General features: G+C 38.9%; 1 protein-coding gene across 3 annotated transcripts in view; it reads left to right on the top strand.

The window, feature by feature from the left end:
• Window positions 1–20107, top strand: part of AP2B1 (adaptor related protein complex 2 subunit beta 1) — a 123003-nt gene that overhangs the window by 21332 nt on the left and 81564 nt on the right. For all 3 annotated transcript variants that reach the window (XM_081218433.1, XM_081218432.1, XM_081218434.1), the window contains 4 exons: window positions 11494–11684; window positions 13932–14153; window positions 14671–14791; window positions 14925–15020. In XM_081218433.1, coding sequence (XP_081074559.1) covers window positions 11494–11684; window positions 13932–14153; window positions 14671–14791; window positions 14925–15020 — 630 coding nt within the window. The remainder of the gene's footprint in view (window positions 1–11493; window positions 11685–13931; window positions 14154–14670; window positions 14792–14924; window positions 15021–20107) is intronic.

Below are 20107 nucleotides of genomic sequence, written 5' to 3'. Positions count from 1 at the left end.
GTGGAGCACAGGCTCTGGACGCGCAGGCTCAGTGGCCCTGGCTCACGGGCCCAGCCGCTCCGCGGCATGTGGGATCTTCCCGGACCAGGGCACGAACCCACGTCCCCTGCATCGGCAGGCGGACTCCCAACCACTGCGCCACCAGGGAAGCCCTCTTAACCTGTTTTTATACAACAAATCAGGAGGTGACTCGGGGAGATTTTCTTAAGTATTTTTGAGAAAACTTAGAGAAAATTTAAGGTTACTTGGTAGGTTTGTGAGAAACTGTTTCAGGAATCCCTTATGTTTCATTGTATCTTTATTACAGATTTTCCTAGAACAGGTGTCAGCATTAGAGATTAAATTATTGGACCTACTCCCCTCTAACTAAATAGGACATTTTTCTTATTCTTGTCAGACTTCTTAGTAGCAAAACTTTTCCCTGATATCGTTTGACGTCTTGCTAGCAAGGTGCCCAGGATACAGCATTTAAGGAGGCATTCATTCTCAGGTGCCCACTCTACCTGCACAAGCCTGAGAGTGGGATACCTCGATTGCCTCACCCTGTCCTGGCCTTATTTTACATACATTCAAATCATGTTTTGAGCTCTTCATTCTTGTTACTTAAGTGAAGAACTGAAAAGCTTGGACTAAGAGATAACCAACACATATACCCACATGCCTACTTTCATTCTTGAACCCATACTTTTCATCTCAACTGTATGTCCTGTTTTTTTGCCAAAAGTATCACAACTGTCTTTAGATCATTGATTTTCCTTTTATCAGTTGGGTCAAATGCTGCTGATAAGAAATGGATGAGTGCAAGAATGTCAAGTAAATTCCAACATCTAGTGGTAGATGTAAGGTGTAGTGACTCAAACATCTGAGAAGGTCCTGAGGCTAATGATGACCTTCCTAATGTCATTAAGAGAAGGGAAATTTAAATTTAAGTGCATTCTGTGTCAGGCACAGTGACAGATGCTTTTACTTACAGTGTTTTTTATAGTTCTCGTATCTTCTCAACTAGAGGTTATTCTGAATTAGAAGTTATTCCAGGCCTTTCTCACCTTCTTAGATGGCCCACACTCTGTGGAGTGTGTTTCTCCTTAAATAAATACACTTCTTACCTAAAAAAAAAAAAAAAAAAGAAGAAGTTATTCCATGTTAGAGATCAAGCAGTGTATACTCGAAGAGGCTAAAGAATAATCCCAGGGCTTCCCTGGTGGTGCAGTGGTTGAGAGTCCGCCTGCCGATGCAGGGGACACAGGTTTGTGCCCCGGTGCGGGAAGATCCGACATGCCGCGGAGCAGCTAGGCCCGTGAGTCATGGCCTCTGAGCCTGCGCGTCCAGAGCCTGTGCTCCGCAACGGGAGAGGCCACAACAGTGAGAGGCCCGCGTACCGCAAAAAAAAAAAAAAAAAAAAAGGAATAATCCCGAAGTCGTACAGCTAGTGGTAATGTAGCCAGGATTCTAACCTAGGTCTGAGTCCCAATACCCATTACTGGTCACTGCCTTCATGAGTATATATGTACAACATGTTTAGAACTGTTTGGTTTTCTCAAAATGGTTAAAATTTTGAACGGATAAAGGCATTAATTATCTGAGAACTGTTTTACTATGGAAATCCTCCAAATCCTCTTAATCTGATGATGGGTATGTGTCCTACTTTACTGTTCTTGAGGGGGAATTTTGTTCCACTTTTTCAGAAGTTGCTCCACATGGTGGCAGCACTGTACCAGCAAATACCAGAACCTCTTGCAAAAGGAATTAATGCTTCTAGGGTGTTCTGCCGTAGTAGTTTTCCTGTAGCTCACTGTAGAAGGGCATCCTAGATGTGAAAGTACCAGAACGTCTGGAGAAATTACTTTGAAATTGGAGGGTAACATGTGGATAAAATCTGACTACTCTTGGGGTTATGTTGACCTTCAGGTTGATTCCTGGTAGTATGCTTTGCTACAAGTAATAGGACTTTATTATATTTTCATTTCCTGTCTTTTATGGGGGAATCTCACACACCTCATTTTCCTGCAGTTGTTTTTACCATTTTATACTTTAGTTAAAACTGACTTTCCGTGAAATACTATTTGAAAGAGAAAAGATAGTTTGAAGTAAAAAAATTCTCACCGTTAAGTCCTAGGTTAACCTCCCTGAGTCTGTTTCCTCTTCTGTAGAGTGAGAGGTACCATCTTAGAGAGTCGTTAGGAGTACTAATTGAGCTCTTGCATAAAAAGCATCTGTGAAAGTGCCTGGCTTATGAGAGTTCATGAAATGATGGCTGCTGCTGCTGTGATTATGAAGTAGACATTAGGCAAAGGTTAACATTATTGCTACAATATTAATTTAAAGGGTTCTGACCCTTTTGATAGCCATACAGGTTCATATGGTAAAATCTTTCTGAGGGAATTAAAGCTAAACTTATTTCCAGACACGGACTTACTAGTCCATTATTTTGAAAGTAAACCTATTCAGAATGAGGAAGCACTTTGGCATGAGAGGAAAATAGCTCCTATGATTTCTTCACAAATAATCAGAGTTTTGAAAATTCTGTCTCACTAAATTGATATTTGCAAGAAAGATACACTTTTGGGTGATAGTGATAATTCTCTAGCTTTTGCCCATGCATTAGGATTTTCCCTCCTTACTGCAGTTTTTCTTTTCTCTCTTAGAGGCATTTTGAGGTATTCCAACTTCAGTTAATGTTTACACCAGAATCTGCCACTCCAGAGACTCTCTTGACAGCCCCACCACGTGTACTTTGCTTTTCGTTTGTGAGCTCAGGTCTCCTAAATCCTTTGGCTCAGCGCCTTAGCCCCTTTGATCTTGTCTTCTAAGCCTCTGAGTTCTACCATCACTCTGAGAACTGCCCCTGGGAACACCCTTCTTCCATTCCTCTGTCCTGTCTGCCAAAGCACAGACTACTGAATTAGTTAAATAAACAAAACAAAAAAAAGCCCCAGAAACATATTTTTGTTTGTTGAGAGTTTTTCTGCACCAGCAGCATGCTCTCAGAACTTGGCCCAGTATGGCCTTTAGCAACGGTTCTAGTTAAACTGCCAGCTTCTTTTAATATGAACTTATTTTGGAAAGCTGTTTTATGAAAAATAACAGTTTTTTCCTCAGAAAAAGTATGTATTTTAACCATGTGCTAGCCAGCATGTGGAAGCCACATGAGATTATGACCGTGGTTCTCAACTGGGGGTGATTTTGCTTCCTGGGAGACAGTTGGCATTGTCAGGAAACACTTTCGGTTGTCACAACTGATGGGAAGGTTGCTACTGGCATCTAGTAGGTAGAGTTCAAGGATACTTTAAACATGCTGCAGTGCACAGGGAGCCCCCTACAACAACATGAAGGACTAATTTGTTTTAAAAATTTAAATAATACCTGACATATAGTAAATGCTTAATAAATGACAGCTATTCTTGAGAAACAGATCTAACGTGACGTACTTTCTGGTTATTGTAATTTCTGTTTAGGCTTTAGAAGGTTTGTGGTGGTTTGCTGTCAGTCTGAGATGATAAATGTTGAAAAACTGAAGTCTCTCTAGATCACTTTGTAAATTTGAGAAGGATTTTTATCAGAATATGTTTGTTGTCCTCGTGGGCAGCGTTAAATCGTCTATTAATGACCTCATTTAATTTAGTACTTCAATTGTATGAATTCTGTTATCCCTAAGTATATATCAATAAATAGGAGAAGAGTTATAAAATTAAAATATTATACAGAAGCGAAATTAGAAATGTGTACTGCTCTTCATGCCCAGCGTCCATAGAGGAGTACCAGAGCTGGTAGAATTTTAGGCGTGTGTGAGAGCATCAGTATGTGGTAGGCAGGCACTGGGTAAGAATGATGTAGGAGGTAACATGTTCACTCAGTCTGTGTCTGGATGCCCCAAGTAAGTAGTGTTGTATTTGGTACTAAAAGATGAGTTGCTGGTAACTTCTGCAGGATCAGAGTGTTGAGTAAGTGGAATCATTGGAGGCTGCTCCGTTATAAGGGCAAGTGCCCATCTCAGTGCTTTTCGGTTTTTAAATTCTCGCAGAGGAAGGAAACAACTTTTGTTTTCCTTTATGATAAACTTTGTGGAGATCTTTTTATGTGTATTCTCACCTTAGGAATTTTAATCATCAGTTTTCAATTTATCAGTTATTACTAACTTAGGTTTGTTTTTTTTTTAAATCTCATTTTAGGGGCGGGTTTTTAGATTTAGAGAAAAGTTGCAAAGACCGTACAGAAAGTTCTCATATACCTAACTTCACACAGTTTTACTTAATGTTAACATCTTACATAACCACGGTACCTTTGTCAAAACTAAGAAATTGGCATTGGTACATTACTATAAACTGGAGTACAGACTTTATTTCACCCGTTTCAACACAAATATCCTTTTGCTATTCCAGGATTCAGTCCAGCATACCAAATTGCATTTAATCACTTCCTCTTATAAAGAGTTGACTCACACTTTATGAAAGTATCTCAAAAACAGAAAAGTGCTTTGTAACTGTGAACTTTTTTTTTTTTTTTTTTCGCTCCAGTACTAACACATGAGGGTTAAAACTCAGGCTCTGAAACCAACCAGACTTGGATTTGTATCCTGGTCTGCCATTCTTAGCTTGGTGGTCTCCCTAAATATCTCAGTATCCTCGTCTACAAAATGGAGATTATAAACAGTGCCTCTATCATTGGATCGTTGTGAAAAATAAAAGAGGGCTTGCAAAGCACTTAATAGTGGACCTGGTATAGAGTAAGCCCTTAATAATAACAAACGTTTCTTTATTGTATAGTGATCGTGGTGCTGGTTATTAATGATTTTAGAAGGGTTAATATTTCAATGGCAAATTTATTTTTTAAAGGTATTTAATTCTTTTTTTAAATAAAGCTGTTTTTATTTTATTATTTTTTATAATTTTATTTTATTTATTTATTTTTCACTGTGTTGTGTCTTCGTTGCTGTGTGCGGGCTTTCTCTAGTTGCAGTGAGCGGGGGGCTACTCTTCCTTGCGGTGTGCGGGTTTCTCATTGCATTGGCTTCTCGTTGCAGAGCACGGGCTCTGGGCTCGCGGGTTTCAGTAGTTATGGCACGCAGACTCTAGAGCGTAGGCTCAGTAGTTGTGGTGCACGGGCTTAGTTGCTCCGTGGCATGTGGGACCTTCCCGGACCAGGGGTCAAACCCATGTCCCCTGCATTGGCAGGCGGATTCTTAACCACTGTGTCACCGGGGAAGTCCCAAAGATATTTAATTCTTTTGTATACATTATTTAAAGCCAGACATTATTTTTTAGGGTGATTCTGAGGGCAGCTTATCTACAAATGAAGCTCAATCTATTTACAGTATTACTTAACACATCATTGCAGGATTACTTTTAAAAGATAATTGTTCAAGGATATGACTAAAGCAGTTTTCGTCGGCAACTTCCTGAAAACTGGATCTGTTGTACACAGTAATTCAGTAGTGTACCGAAAGATCACGGCTTATTCATTTCTTAGTGTCCCTTTTAAAATGATCTCAAGGCTCTAATTTGGCAGGGGATTACTGACTCTCAAAAGGGAGATAATGGTGTGATAATAAATTTTTTGTTTTGTTCATGTTGCAGCATGCTTTTGTGTGATTTTAGGGCTGGTGGGCCAAGTAACTCTTGGCTTCTTAGGAGTGCCTTTTGTCCATTTGTAGATATTTATTTGTAGTGTTTTAGCTTTGTGAATATTCGCATTTCATCAAAACACATCTTAAGCTACTTATGTAAGCCCCTTAAGTAAGTAATGAGTTTTATGGAGTCTAATTTTTAAATCTTACTTGTTACCACATATTCAGACTTTCTTGCTGTAATGGGATGTGTTGACTCCACTAGGTAGATGTGTTCACTTCGCTTCCTCATTCTGGGAAAGAAGATGGGGAAAAAAACGGAACATTACAGAATGTCATATGTAGTTCAGCATATTATTAGTTGGCAGTCTGGACAGTGTCTTGGATTAAGGCATGACTGTAAAATTAACTGGTACCATATAGTCATTGTATTCTTTTTTTTTAATAATGCATTAAAAAATTTTTATTTATTTATATTGGCTGTGTTAGGTCTTCGTTGCTGCACGCAGGCTTTCTCTAGTTGCGGCGAGCGGGGGCTACTCTTCGTTGCAGTGCGTGGGCTTCTCATTGCAGTGGCTTCACTTGTTGCAGAGCATGGGCTCTAGGCACGTGGTCTTCAGTAGTTGCGGTGCGTGGGCTTCAGTAGTTGCAGCACACGAGCTCAGTAGTTGTGGCTCGAGGGCTCTAGAGCGCAGACTCAGTAGTTGTGGCGCATGGGCTTAGTTGCTCCGCGGCATGTGGGAGCTTCCCGGACCAGGGACTGAATCCGTGTCCCCTGCATTGGCAGGCGGATTCTTAACCACTGCGCCACCAGGGAAGTCCAGTCATTGTGTTCTTAAGGAGATGATAATGACTGAAACATGCTTAGAATAAATGCCCTGTGCTTTAACGTGTTATTTGAGGCAACTCCATGAAGAAGAAAGTGAGATTCTGAACTGTTGCTGATTTTCAAGAGGATAAAAGTATGCAAATCACCTTTATTTTCCATTATAATAGTTCTGGTCAGTTATTCTACTGCGTTCAATTTATTCAAGTCTTCAGGGACAGCAGCCAAAAGGATTGTAAATTGAGCGGGAAAATTGAAGTGTTTGTTCAGAGTGTGTGACCTTGAAGGTCATTGCTAGAAATGAAAGTCTTCTAAATATAGTTAATAGGAGGAAGTCACTATATTGGGAAGTGCTACCTTTCTTGGGTTCTGAGGCTATGAAAATGAGTGAAATTAGAGAGATCACTCAAAGGGACAGGGAAATGTGTGAGAGATTTCTCCTAAAGGAGCTTCTGTCTGTGATACTCCACTCCCAATGTATATCTAGATTTCCTTCTAGAGTTCTTTTTTTACAGGATCATTTTTATTTTAATCCTACCCACCACTCCAGCTTGTTCCTTAAAAAAAAATAAATAAATAAAAATGAGGTCTGGGACTTCCCTGGTGGTCCAGTGGTTAAGACTCCACTTGCAGGGAGGAAGATCCTGCAGGCCGCAGGGCGCAGCCAAAAAATAAAAAAAAAAAGTAATGTCAAATTTATGTCCTCAGAATTGCTGCATATGAGACAGGGGTAGCTTATAAATCAGATTTTATAGCTGGATAGTAAATCTTGCCTCTTTGAAGTGCTGCTAGGATGTGATTATCTCTGAAATATATAAAGTAGGAGAATACATTTTTCTCCTTGTATAAATGTGCCTGGAAATAATGTTTTGATTATATTATTCTCCCCAGCTTCGATTTTTCTTTCCCTTTCCCCCATTTGAAGTTCACAGCTCTTGGAACTTCTATAAATGCAGGCGGCAGAGTGATTAGTACTCAGACACTAGAGTCAGATACAGGCCTTGAGTTTGTATTCAAGCATTTTCCCTTTCCAGCTTTGTAGGCTAAGCAAGTCACTGAATTTCTCTAATCCTACTTATAAATTCATTTTTAAAGCCTATTTCCATATCTGTAATAGGTGGATTTTGATAGCAACTACCTTAGAGTTGCTGGGAAGGTAAATGGCATAGTAAGTGTTCAGTAAGTTTTAGCTATTATTGTCTTTTATCTCTTTGTCCAATTCTATTAGGTATAGTATAAAGTAAGTCAAAACACAAATTGCTTACGTTAAAAAAAAATTCAGCAGACTCCGAGGGTCCACGATGAACTGTCAAATTATAGGGAAGTCTGTAGTTAGGGCAGAGAAAAAGTTGTCTAGTACTGAGTGTGATTTTACACACACACATGCATGTGCACGCATACTTCTGTATATGTTTGTGTTTAATATCTGTATCTGTAAAGTATACATATTATATTAGGTCTACGGGGGTAGGGGTGGGATGGGGAGGAGGAATGTTTCATTGCAGTCTCCCGAAGAACAGAATTTACCATAATTGGGAGGCAAGATGAATTAAAAAAAATTTTTTTGATGCTATGGGATATGTTCCTTTGTAGCCTAGATGCCAGCTTTTTGTAAATCAACCAGTGTGCTGAGAAAACTCACTTAAACCCTATTTATAAATTCATTTTTAAAGCAAAACTTCCTTTAGAAACCCCTTTCTTTCTTGGGAACTCCAGTTTTTCTGAGATTATAATTAAAAGGCCATTGTTCTCTTCATGGCAGTGTTTCCTAAAAGAACTGCCAGTTTTCTAGGGGGGAAAATGTTATGCATGTTAGTCTTAGTTCAGATTGAAAGTGATGGTACAAGAGAAAGAGACATAACCTTTGTTTTAATACACTAGTAAACCAGGGCAGTTACTGCAAGAGTCAGCTTTTTCTTCTTCTTTTTTTTTTTTAAATTTATTTATTTATTTTTGCTGTGTTGGGTCTTCGTTTCTGTGCGGGGCTTTCTCTAGTTGCGGGGAGCGGGGGCCACTCTTCATCGCGGTGCGCAGGCCTCTCACTGTCGCGGCCTCTCTTGTTGCGGAGCACAGGCTCCAGATGCGCAGGCTCAGTAGCTGTGGCTCACGGGCTTAGTTGCTCCGCGGCATGTGGGATCTTCCTAGACCAGGGCTTGAACCTGTGTCCCCTGCATTAGCAGGCAGAGTCTCAACCACTGTGCCACCAGGGAAGCCCCAGCTTTTTCTTTTGATAATGAATTATTGTTTGGAGAAGGCTCTCTGGGAAGAGGAAGTAAATCATGTTTCAATCCATTATTTTTAAAGTTTATTTTTAAAAACATAATATATGTACTACATTCTATACAAAATTCCAAAGAAACACAGAGACAGGTGAGTTGTCCTGTGTACCCCAGCTACTCAGCTGCTGTCTTGAAGTCAGTCTTTGCCTGCTTGAGATTTGATGCTCGTTTTAAGTTTCCATTAGAGTGAGAGAAGCATGGCTTACTGACCAGGAGAACTCTAAGCAGCTCTTTATGGGCCCACCTCAGTATATTTCTGAAAACTTAGCAGTATGAATGTGCAGATCAGGAGATGAAAGTGGAAAGGTAGAATAGAAGGAATTTTAGAGGAATAGCAGTAGAGTTTTGTTATTGGGTGTGTATCTCCTCTGGTCAGTCATTGGCTCAGTGACCATTTGGCAGTGATCTTTTTTCCCCATGCAGACTTTTCTAAACATAATCATATAATCTGATCTCTCTGGATCTTTTAATTAGATTTACTTTTCCCTGTTTCTTTTCTTGTTTTAATGTGATAATAAGTGAAAACTGCCTGTTTTACCACCAGAACATATACTTCATTAGCTGCATTATATACTTGGTTTAATTTCCAGTTACCTGTGATGTTAGCAGAGGAATTCTAATTGTTCATTCTGTTCAACATTTCCTGTTAACAGACCTTATATTTACTTTTTTTCTAACATTAAAAAAATTTGACTGGCAGAAATGGTAAGTTGTGACAGGACATTTGTTTTGGACGAACTGGTAACCAAGACTGGGCGTGTGTTGGCAGCGAGAGAGGAAAACAGGCATTTGTTCTTGCAGTGTGACATTTTGATCCTTTATCCTGTAATCCAGTGTATTAAGCGTATTATACAGGGGAAACACAGTCTCTTTTCCCTGCATGTAAAGCACTGAGATGATGGAGATTATTGTTTCACTTTTCATGCTTTTTTAATTTTTACTAAAGGCCATGCTTGATGGTGTGGTTGGCAAACAAAAATTAAGTCAGGAAAGAACCTCATGCCTGCTACCATGTGATAGGTGGACTAGATAATCCTTCTCGATTTGTCTTAATAACAATAAAATATTATATCCATAATCATACTTACCAAGTGAACTTTTGATTTTTTTTCATCTTGGAATTTTTTGTCCTGATCACTAAATTATAACTGAAGGTGATTCCATTTGTGACATCATTATCTTAGTTAATGGATACTGTCATGAATGTATTATTTGATTTAAAAAATCATATTCTCTAGAATTTATCTTCTAGGTAAAATCATATACTGGGATAATCTGCAGAGTACCCAAGTGATACGGATATTAAAATCAACAGCTAAACTGTAACCATTATGTTTCTTCTCTTGCTAGCAAAAGGATAATCATACCACTCTTAGTTTCTCAAGCTTTTAACAGGGACTTTAGTAAGAACTAAAAATGAGTTGACATTTTTGGGAATCTTTTCAATATACATAATTAATGAAGCTGCTACCTATTGCATCTCATTTATGCTTACAGAATATTTATATATAGCCTTACTGTGCTAATATTTAGTGACAGCTGAGAGCCTCACTGCAAAATGTGGTTTTAAATTCACTTGTACAGAGCTATAGTTTTTTGTCTATTTTTGGGTGTTTTTATAATCTTAAAATTACTTTAAACATTCATTGGTTGTAGATTTCTTAGTTAAATTAGACATAATCTGTAATTTTGATCAAGTGTCCACTTTTTTTTCTTGCAGCTAGTATGGATTTCTGGGTCTGTAAGTCAGGATACAAGTGTACTTTCTTATATTTGGTAGCAATTTTTCATTTATCATAGTGCCTGAGTTAAGGATACATTTGAGGTACCATATTTCATTGATTCTAAGATGCATTGTTATTTCCTGTGTTACGTAGAAAGAAAAATACCTCCTATTAAGCTGACATACTGTTGATTATTAAATATATCCCAACTTCAGAGATGTTAATATGAAAAACTGTGCAACTCAGTCTTGATGAATTATGGTAATATTACCACCTTAACTTTCTATAAGGCTTTGTAGAAAGCACTTATACATAAGGCATCTGATTTTATCCTCAAACTAAAGCTAATCTGTGAGGTGGATTAAATTATCCCATTTTCAGATGAGGAAATTGAATTTCATGGAGATTATGTGCTTGCCCAACGTCATGTTACAGTGAACTATGGTTTCAAGGTCACATTTTCTTACTCTGAGACTTAAGGTGTGACTGACACCGGAAGTATCGCCTCCCCACCCCCCAGTACATGCACACCCATACACCTGTAAAATTGTTTGGCCTAGATTTTTCTTTCCATTGCCTAATGTACATGTTTCATATTTAAACTGCACTGTTTTGTGTTTTTTGTTTTGTTTTGGCTGCGAGGCATGTGGGATCTTAGTTCTCCAACCAGGGATTGAACCCATGCCCCTCTGCAGTGGAAGCACGAGTCTTAACCACTGGACTGCCAGGGAAGTCCCTAACCTTCACTTCTTTTACAGCTGTTCACGTGTCTTAATTCTACTGATAGTTTTGACTACTATTAAAATTATTATTGTTTTAATAGTAAATCATGAGGGACTCTCTGCTAATATGTGAATTGTTTTAATTCTGTGTTGCCTGACCATGAGGAAGCTATATATGCCATCATTGGTGGTTTATTATACGTTTTGAAAGCAGTATATCTCTTTCTAGCTGACTGGGTAAAATGTTCAGGAACGGTTATGAGTTGAGATCTATGAAGTGATCCAGAGAAATAGTTGTTGAGTTGAGATCTATGAAGTGATCCAGAGAAATAGTTGTACTGTTCTTGACAAATCAAGGTCATATCTGCTTCTTTCCCAGGTGGTGGCTAATGCTGTAGCAGCATTATCTGAAATCAGTGAATCTCACCCAAACAGCAACTTACTCGATCTGAATCCACAGAACATTAATAAGCTACTGACAGCCCTGAATGAGTGCACCGAATGGGGCCAGATTTTCATCCTGGACTGCCTGTCTAATTACAACCCTAAAGATGACCGGGAGGCTCAGAGGTCAGTCTGTTTTTCTGGATAGTATCTAGGAGTCTTGCCTGGTTCAATAATTTCTAGTAAGTCTGTATTAGAATAAGGGTCTGTTACGTTGAGAAAATCAGTGGCTTATGGGATATATATTGCTATCCTGTGGTATTTTCTCAATGTATTTAGGGACATTTTAGGTGATAGAGTAAACCATGCAAAAAATAGCTCTTCTTAAGAGGAGATGTGTATTTTTCATTTCTTTTTTGAACAGGATAGTTACAACCCTCTGAAAAAACTCTCCCTCATCATGGTCTCACATCTCCCATACAGCAATTCCTAGCCATTTGGCAAACAAAGGTTTTTTGAGTGTCTCTCACTGTAGTAACAAAATTTTCGTTCTTTTAGATACATAGTAAGTGGCTTGATACTAGTTATTGAGCTGCCTTATACCTATAATTAGCACTAGAGAAACTGTGTTGGAGCCAGCAAAATGTATGATGTCTTCCGTTAGATATAAGAATCACATCAGTCTGAATTTGGAGAAGATTTTGGAAGGCACACCTGGATTGTTCTGCTCAGCTCTCTACCACTTCAGTGTTGCAGATTTTCTTTGACTATCAGATACTGACTACTAAATTTCATATACACATACATACATTTTAGTTTACAGAATTGGAGGTATCATCAGTTTTTACTGAGCACTTTGTGTATGTAGGCACTGTACTAGGCAAAATAATTCTGAAGAATTGTTGGCTTTTCATTTTATTTTATTTTATTTATTTATTTTTTTGTGGTACGCGGGCCTCTCATCGCTGTGGCCTCTCCCATTGCGGAGCACAGGCTCCGGACGCGCAGGCTCAGCGGCCATGGCTCACGGGCCCAGCCGCTCCGCGGCATGTGGGGTCTTCCCGGACCGGGGCACGAACCCGTGTCCCCTGCATCGGTAGGCAGACCCTCAACCACTGCGCCACCAGGGAAGCCCTGGCTCTTCATTTTAATTATGGTAGATAGGAACCTTCCTTGCCCGGCTAAAGCTCAAGCTACTATAGTGTAAGTGCTCTTCACTTGTCTGGGAAATTGTTCCCTCTGGATTTAACCAGAGCTCACCCTGATAGTTTCTTTCTATCACTGAAAGTACAAATATCTTCTGGAAAGAACTTTACATACCATTTTAGTTTCTCTTGGTCATTGACATCTCACACTCATTCACTCAGCAAATATTTATTGAGCCTATGCTGTATGCCAGGCATTGTTCTAGGCTCTGAGGATATAGCAGTGGACAGACAAAAATCATAGCTCTTATGGAACACTTATTCTGAGGGATAGGGCAGGAGTATATATAATCTGTATACGTAATACAGCATAGAATAGGTCGGATGATGATAAGTGCTAACAAGAAAGGTAAAGTAAGGAAGAGATCTAGCAAATGCTGGGTGGTCAGGAAAGGTCTCCCTGAGGAGGTAGCATTTGTATAAAGACCTAAAGGAGGTCAGGGAGTCAGCCAAGTAGATACAGGAGGAAGGGAGAAAAACACAGCTTACTTATCTTGTGTCCTTAACTGAGTCAGCTAGCCACTCACGTTGCCTCAGAGCTATCAAAATTAGGTTAATTTCTGAAGAACCCTCAATGGATAACTAAATATTCTATATTTTATGAGACATTTAAGTGTAGGTGGCAGGGACTAGGAGAAGGGGATGAGGTTGAGAGAGTATTGCAGTGGTATTGTGTTGTTAAAAACAAACAAACACCCTTTCCGAGATTCCCTTATGCTGAATGCAAGAGGTTGGGTGGTTTTCCCTGTCAGCCCATCTCCTTCTGCATCTTACAGTGAAACTTCAGCCACCGTTGGTTGATATCTCTCACTATGAAATAACTCTCAGAATGCTTAATTTGACTTCGTATAGGCTGAGGAGAAATGGGCTGTGAGGCAGGGAGCCCTTACGTAATATGGGGAGACAGAGAGGACTATAAAATAGGAAGGTAAATGGTGTGAGCTTCAGGTGTTTGGGGTATTGGCTAGTTTCCTTCCAGTTTGAACATCCCTTATTGCTGGTTTCTTAAAGTCTTCTGATAGCCCTACTCTGTTTGTAGTTTGTTGGGATTGAGGCGTCTGCAGTGTTGGATCCCAAATTTACCTATGTGTGGAGTTTTGACTTTTCTAACTGATTTTCTAATTTCTTTATACCTGGGCTATGGGAACCTCTGACAACATTACCGTATAGATTGGATTGAGCAAAGAAATTATAATTTAAGGTACTAATTTTCATTTTCTGTCCTCAGTATCTGTGAGCGGGTAACTCCTCGGCTATCTCATGCCAACTCAGCAGTGGTGCTTTCAGCAGTAAAAGTCCTAATGAAATTTCTAGAGTTGTTACCCAAGGACTCTGACTACTACAATATGCTGCTGAAGAAGTTGGCCCCTCCACTTGTCACTTTGCTGTCTGGGGAGCCAGAGGTGCAGTACGTCGCCCTGAGGAACATTAACCTAATCGTCCAGAAAAGGTTGGGAAAAAATGAATTGGTGATTAAAGTGTTTGTAATTTTGAATTAAACTTAATAACATCAGTATTAAAGAGGACTGTGTTAAAACTCTGTTTAATGTATGGAAATGAAAATACTATATGGCAGGCAACTTGCCCAGGGTCAGGAGGCTAACAGTTGATTTTAGAGTGTTCCTACGATGAATGCCTGGTGTTGCTGTACAATTTAGTTTCTTTTCTGAAGGAACTCATAGTTGTATGATAGCTAATGTCTGCTTAATATGGTTCAATTTGGATCAGGTTGTTGTTCTTCCAGTGGTTCTTCTTGGCAATATATACTTTACTCCTTAAAAAGGATAAAAATAGTCTGCCAGATGGATCAGGTTAGAGGGGTGTAGAGGAAGTTTTTGAGTTTTTTTCCCTGGAGTGGAGTGTGTGAGTGGAGAGCAGAGAAGCACAGGTTAGGTATTAATGCAGACTCAGAAGGATATATCAATATATGCCTCACCTTTCTTATCTTGTGTTTCTGTGTACCACAGGCCTGAAATCTTGAAGCAGGAGATCAAAGTTTTCTTTGTGAAGTACAATGATCCCATCTACGTGAAACTAGAGAAATTGGACATCATGATTCGTTTGGCATCCCAAGCCAACATTGCTCAGGTCAGACTTAAAGTAGATTCAAGTTAAGATCTAATAACTTAGATCTTAAGATCTGGACTTCAGAAAAACCTAGGCCATGAAATTGCTGTTGGAGAATCCTTAATGATTGTTCGCTTCATGGATTTTTTAACAGGTTCTGGCAGAACTGAAGGAATATGCCACAGAGGTGGATGTCGACTTTGTGCGCAAAGCTGTGCGGGCCATCGGACGGTGTGCCATCAAGGTGGAGGTAAGTGTCCCATGGTCGTTGTGATCACGTTGTGGGACTCTCGGTATTCTCTCCACCTCTGTCCTTAAAATACATTTTTAAGTTTATCAAAATAATAAAGCACATTGTTAAAATATTAAAGAATTTTTAATGAAAAACAGCCGTCCCTGGTCCCTCTCTTTCCCGAGGGAATCATGTTTAACTCTGTTCCTAGTTTTAGTTATTTTGATTACTTCCGTATCTCTAATATCCTCACGCTACTATTTATTGATTTGCCAATTGTAGACATTGTCTATTAACTTTCCGCTATGAGAGAAGCAACTTAGTTCATATACTCCGTCACTCCTACTTCTACCCTTCTGTATAGATCCCCTGTATAGTTATATCATGAGGTTTTTGTTCCTACATTATCTTTGTAAATTGAGATAATATACCTTTATTTCTTGTCCTATCAACTGGAGTCTTGCAAAGCTTACTGTGCGTATTATGCCTGTAAATATGTAGAGCCTACACAATCAAATGGTTGCGTTTTCTTTCTTGTAAAGGCTTTTGTTTTTTCTGGAGTTTATAATGGCCTTTGTTGTTGTTGTTTTTTTAATTTCATTGTGACTTCATTGCACTCCTATCTTCTTCCAGCTTTTCAAGCATAATATCAAATTAATAAAACTTTTCTTTTGTTCTAGACCCTTCTCTCTTCCAGTCCTCTGTCCTTCCAGTTCTTACTCCAGTCTGGGTGGTTGCTTTCTTGTCTTCTGCATAGCCGTCTTTCCATACAGCCTCCCTTCATTGCTGTTTCTTGTTACGGGTACTTTTTCATAGCATTCCTTTTTTTGCGGTTGCAGTAGTTTCTTAAATCTCTTGTGATGTGAATCACAGTTTTTGGTTTTGTTTCTGCAGTTTGAATTTAATTATCTGGAGTATTTCATGGTGATGGTTGCATGTCTATATATGATTTTTTAATTGACATGTATACCATACTTACAGTAAATTGCTGCCTATTTATATTAAAAATGAGATGACAGAAAAGTTGTCAGGACTTCTGTGCACATAGGCAGGGCTGTTGACTAGCAGGTTTCTGCTTTAGGGCAGGGAGTTGATCTTTACTTGGAAGTCCTCTTGAAGAGCTTCTCTGTGGTCTTAGAGGGCATATTGGTTCTAGCTTGGTTGCAGCCTTGCAGTAGGTATTAAGGGCTACAACTTAAAATGCACTGCTTCATCAGTCACCAAGCCTCTGTTGTTCTTCCTCATTCAGAAGTTTGTTGCAATTAATGATGGCTTCTGTTCACAACGATATTGTGGATTCAGAGCTCCATACTTGTTCTTACTACTTGACAATGTGCAATTCTGCTTTTTTCTTTTGACATTTTATTTAATTATTTATTTATTGGCTGCGTTGGGTCTTCATTGCTGCGCGTGGGCTTTCTCTAGTCGTGGTGAGTGGGGGCTACTCTTCGTTGCGGTGCACAGGGGCTTCTCCTGTGGTAGAGCACGGACTCTAGGCACGCGAGCCTCGGTAGTTGCAGCACGCGGCCTCAGTAGTTGTGGCTTGTGGGCTGTAGAGCACAGGCTTAGTAGTTGTGGTGCACTGGCTTATTTGCTTCGCCGTATGTGGGATCTTCCTGGACCAGGGCTCCAACCCGTGTCCCCTGCATTGGCAGGCGGATTCTTAACCACTGCACCACCAGGGAAGTCCCTACAGTTCTCCGTTGAGTCAGATTGGACCATATGATTTCACAAGGATAGTTACTAAAATAATTTGTACCGTATGACCAGTGCTTCACAGGAACAGAAGGAAACATGCTGTGTCAGAGAAGTGTCTCTGAAAGCCAAATTCCTAATTGGCCTTCCTTGTTTTTATTTACTGAATGCTGCTTCATATAGTTACCACTGATAAATCATTTAGTAGACTAGTCGTTACAGCAAGAAGTTAATTAATCCTGGTTTCTACTTCTGGTTCTGCTAGCTCAGTTGCTTCAGATACTTAATATATACTTCTGTTGCTCCATTTGAGAAATGGGCAAATCTGTTTATTGGATCTTGATGTGTTACATCTTTTTTTTTTACTACCACACTTCTTAACTTACCACCACTACTTAACCTTTTTTCTTTTCTCATTGTGGAATAGCCACCTGCTTATGGTATTAATGCAGACAATTTTCAGAGCTATTTTGGTAGCAGAAGTGTCATTTTGTGCTTTTCACTGCCAGAATGTCATTGTCTTACTAACCTCTCTGACAGTGCTCTTGCAAAGAGTCTCATTCCAAAGTTAAAGGGATTTTTCTATCCCTGGAATTACTAGAAAGTGTTCTCAAAGCATCTAGGTTCCTAGCGGCTGTTAGTACTGTCTATCGTGACTAAATGGAAAAGTTATCCATCATCTTCTGGAAGAGATGAACTTCTGGTGGCTCTCACTTCTTCCTTTGATTCAGGGTGCCCTGGTGGGAATATGAGTGTGTGAGGAATGAACTTCCTTTGGAAGCTTAAGATCAGCCTTCAAGAATCCTGCCTTTTAGCTAGTGTTCTTTTATCTCCAGTTACCTGGATTTGCCTAAGAACTTTTCTTAGAACTGGTTAAATCATGTAAGTTATTAGTTGGAAAGAGTTGCCTAGTCCAGACACAGTTATTGGGGCAGGAGAGGCAGTGATTGCCTGTTTTTAACTAACCTATCCATGGGACAAGGGCAAGAACCAGTGAGGGAATTGTAATAGCCTTTCTCTGTAGCTTCCAGACGGAGCTGCTGCTTTTCTCTCAGGGCATCTGACCCTTTTTTAATGTGTAGTTGGTTTCAAAGATATGACAGATGAGAAAAAAAGAATTTTAGTTTAGTGCTTAGCTAAGATAACAGGGCCTATTGTAAAATTTGGGTGTTAAGAGTTGGAGTTGTTTTTTATCATGACTGTAAGTACAGGTGTTTCCTTGTTGCTTTAAGTATCCTGAGGTGAAAAAAATGTATAATTTTATCATATTAAGTTGGTTAGGTTAAAGATTAAGCATAAGCCATTGAGTCAATAAATAACACTGAATAAGCAATTTCATAGTACTGTTTTTTCAGTGACTTCTGCCTATTCTTTTTTGTTTGGTTGTTTTTTTTAATAGATTTTACTCTCCACCCCACCTCCAGCTTTATTGAGGTATGACTGACAGATTTAAAGCTGTATATATTACAGTGTATACCTGTTTCTTTAAGGAGGAAATAAACCCCTGCCCTCCTTTTCTTACAAATAAAATGATTTTATTTGTTTGCGAGATTTATTTATATGTTTGGTTTCGTTTGAGAGAGGTTAAGTCACTAAGTTAAGGTATTCCTCACTTCCCACTCTTCTGTTCTTTGGTGTTTACCATTTCTCATTTTTGTAGCTCGAGATAAGGTACTGACTTATGTCTTATGCAAGCAAAGCATATGTATTTACTACATAAAATCATAAAAAAAGACAAGTTAAAAGTAGAACACTGCTTTCTCCTACCCCTATTCTACCCTCCCAGAGCTGAGGTGGACGTGATTTTAAGTCTTTGTTTACATAGTCCTCCATAAACAGGTGTGTTTTTTTACAAAAACGAGATCATTCTACAAATGCTATTATGTTTTGTAGTCTGCTTTTTTTGCTTATTATACATGGACATTTTCCCATGTTACTGATAATATTTTACATCATTTTTAGTGGTTTGTAGACATACTGTGTGATTGCTTCATAATTATTTAGCCTTTCCCTTCCTGTATGGACCTTAAAGTTGTTTCTGCTCTTTTTGCAAATAATGGTTATAAGGAGGATCCTTGTAGCTAAATCTTTAATCTCTAGTTGAGGTGACATTTTTTTCATTACGCTTAGCCATTTGGAATTGCTTTTTCAAGGCGTGTGTATCTTTTTTCAACGTGTTATCTTTTCCACATTGATTTTTTAAAGTTTTTTATAATTAATTAAAGGTATTAATTCATTTAATACCCCTTCATTTCATTAATAGTTATTTTCCCAATTATTTTCCTTTTGATTTCATTTGACTTCTTGATGCATAAGAGTTCGCATTTCCTATGTAGTGAGTTCTATCCATTTTCTCTCAATATCTTTTTTTAAAAAAAATAATACATTTATTTATTTATTTATTTTGGGCTGCATTGGGTCTTCGTTGCTGTGTGTGGGCTTTCTCTAGTTGCGGAGAGCGGGGGCTACTCTTCGTCGCGGTGCGCGGGCTTCTCCTTGCGGTGGCTTCTCTTGTTGCGGAGCATAGGCTCTAGGTGCTCGGGCTTCAGTAGTTGTGGCATGCAGCCTCAGTAGTTTTGGCTCGCGGGCTCTAGAGCACAGGCTCAGTAGTTGTCACGGGCTTTGTGGCATGTGGGATCTTCCTGGACCAGGGCTCGAACCCGTGTCCCCTGCATTGGCAGGCGGATTCTTAACCACTGAGCCACCAGGGAAGTCCCTCTCCCAATGATATCTTTAGTGGCACACCTAGAAAATTGTGCTTCACTCAAAGTTATATAAAATTCACTTATTTTCTACTTTAATGGCAGTGGTTTGGTTAAGGATAAGAGTGTGGGGATCAAACACCAGAACAATTCATCCTTTCCTTACTGTTATGAAATGTTGTCTTTATCATATACCAAATTTTATATGTCTGTATGCCTTTCTCTGTTTCTGGACTTACTTTGTATATACAATGATTGGATATTTACTTTTGTTCCTCTGCCATACTGCTTTAATGGTGTTTTTAAAATTTAATCAAAAGCAACATAGGTGAGATGACAATTTGCTTGAAAATTACTATCCTAGACTTAAATGTTTTTGAATATTGATGCATCATGGGAGATGGCCTTTTGTTTATTTTTATTATAATAATGAAACTAAGGGTTCAGTAAATGTTAGCTTTCTATCAGGCCCTATGCTGAGTACTTTATTTGTACTATCTAATTTGATAATTTAACCCTTACATGCTTTATAATTTATCATAACTTTTATATTTAAAATTTCCCAACTGTTTTGCTGTTGTAATAACAGCACAGGAAATAACTAGTTGAAAATGAATAAAATAGAATTCAAAAATGGGAAAACCACAATAATAAAAGAGAACAGAATCATCATATATATGACCTCATATAAATAACCTCAAGATGCAA

Source organism: Mesoplodon bidens (assembly GCF_964165515.1).
Source record: "Mesoplodon bidens genome assembly, chromosome: 19".
Lineage (NCBI taxonomy): Eukaryota > Metazoa > Chordata > Mammalia > Artiodactyla > Ziphiidae > Mesoplodon > Mesoplodon bidens.
This window is presented reverse-complemented; position numbering and strand designations above follow the sequence as displayed.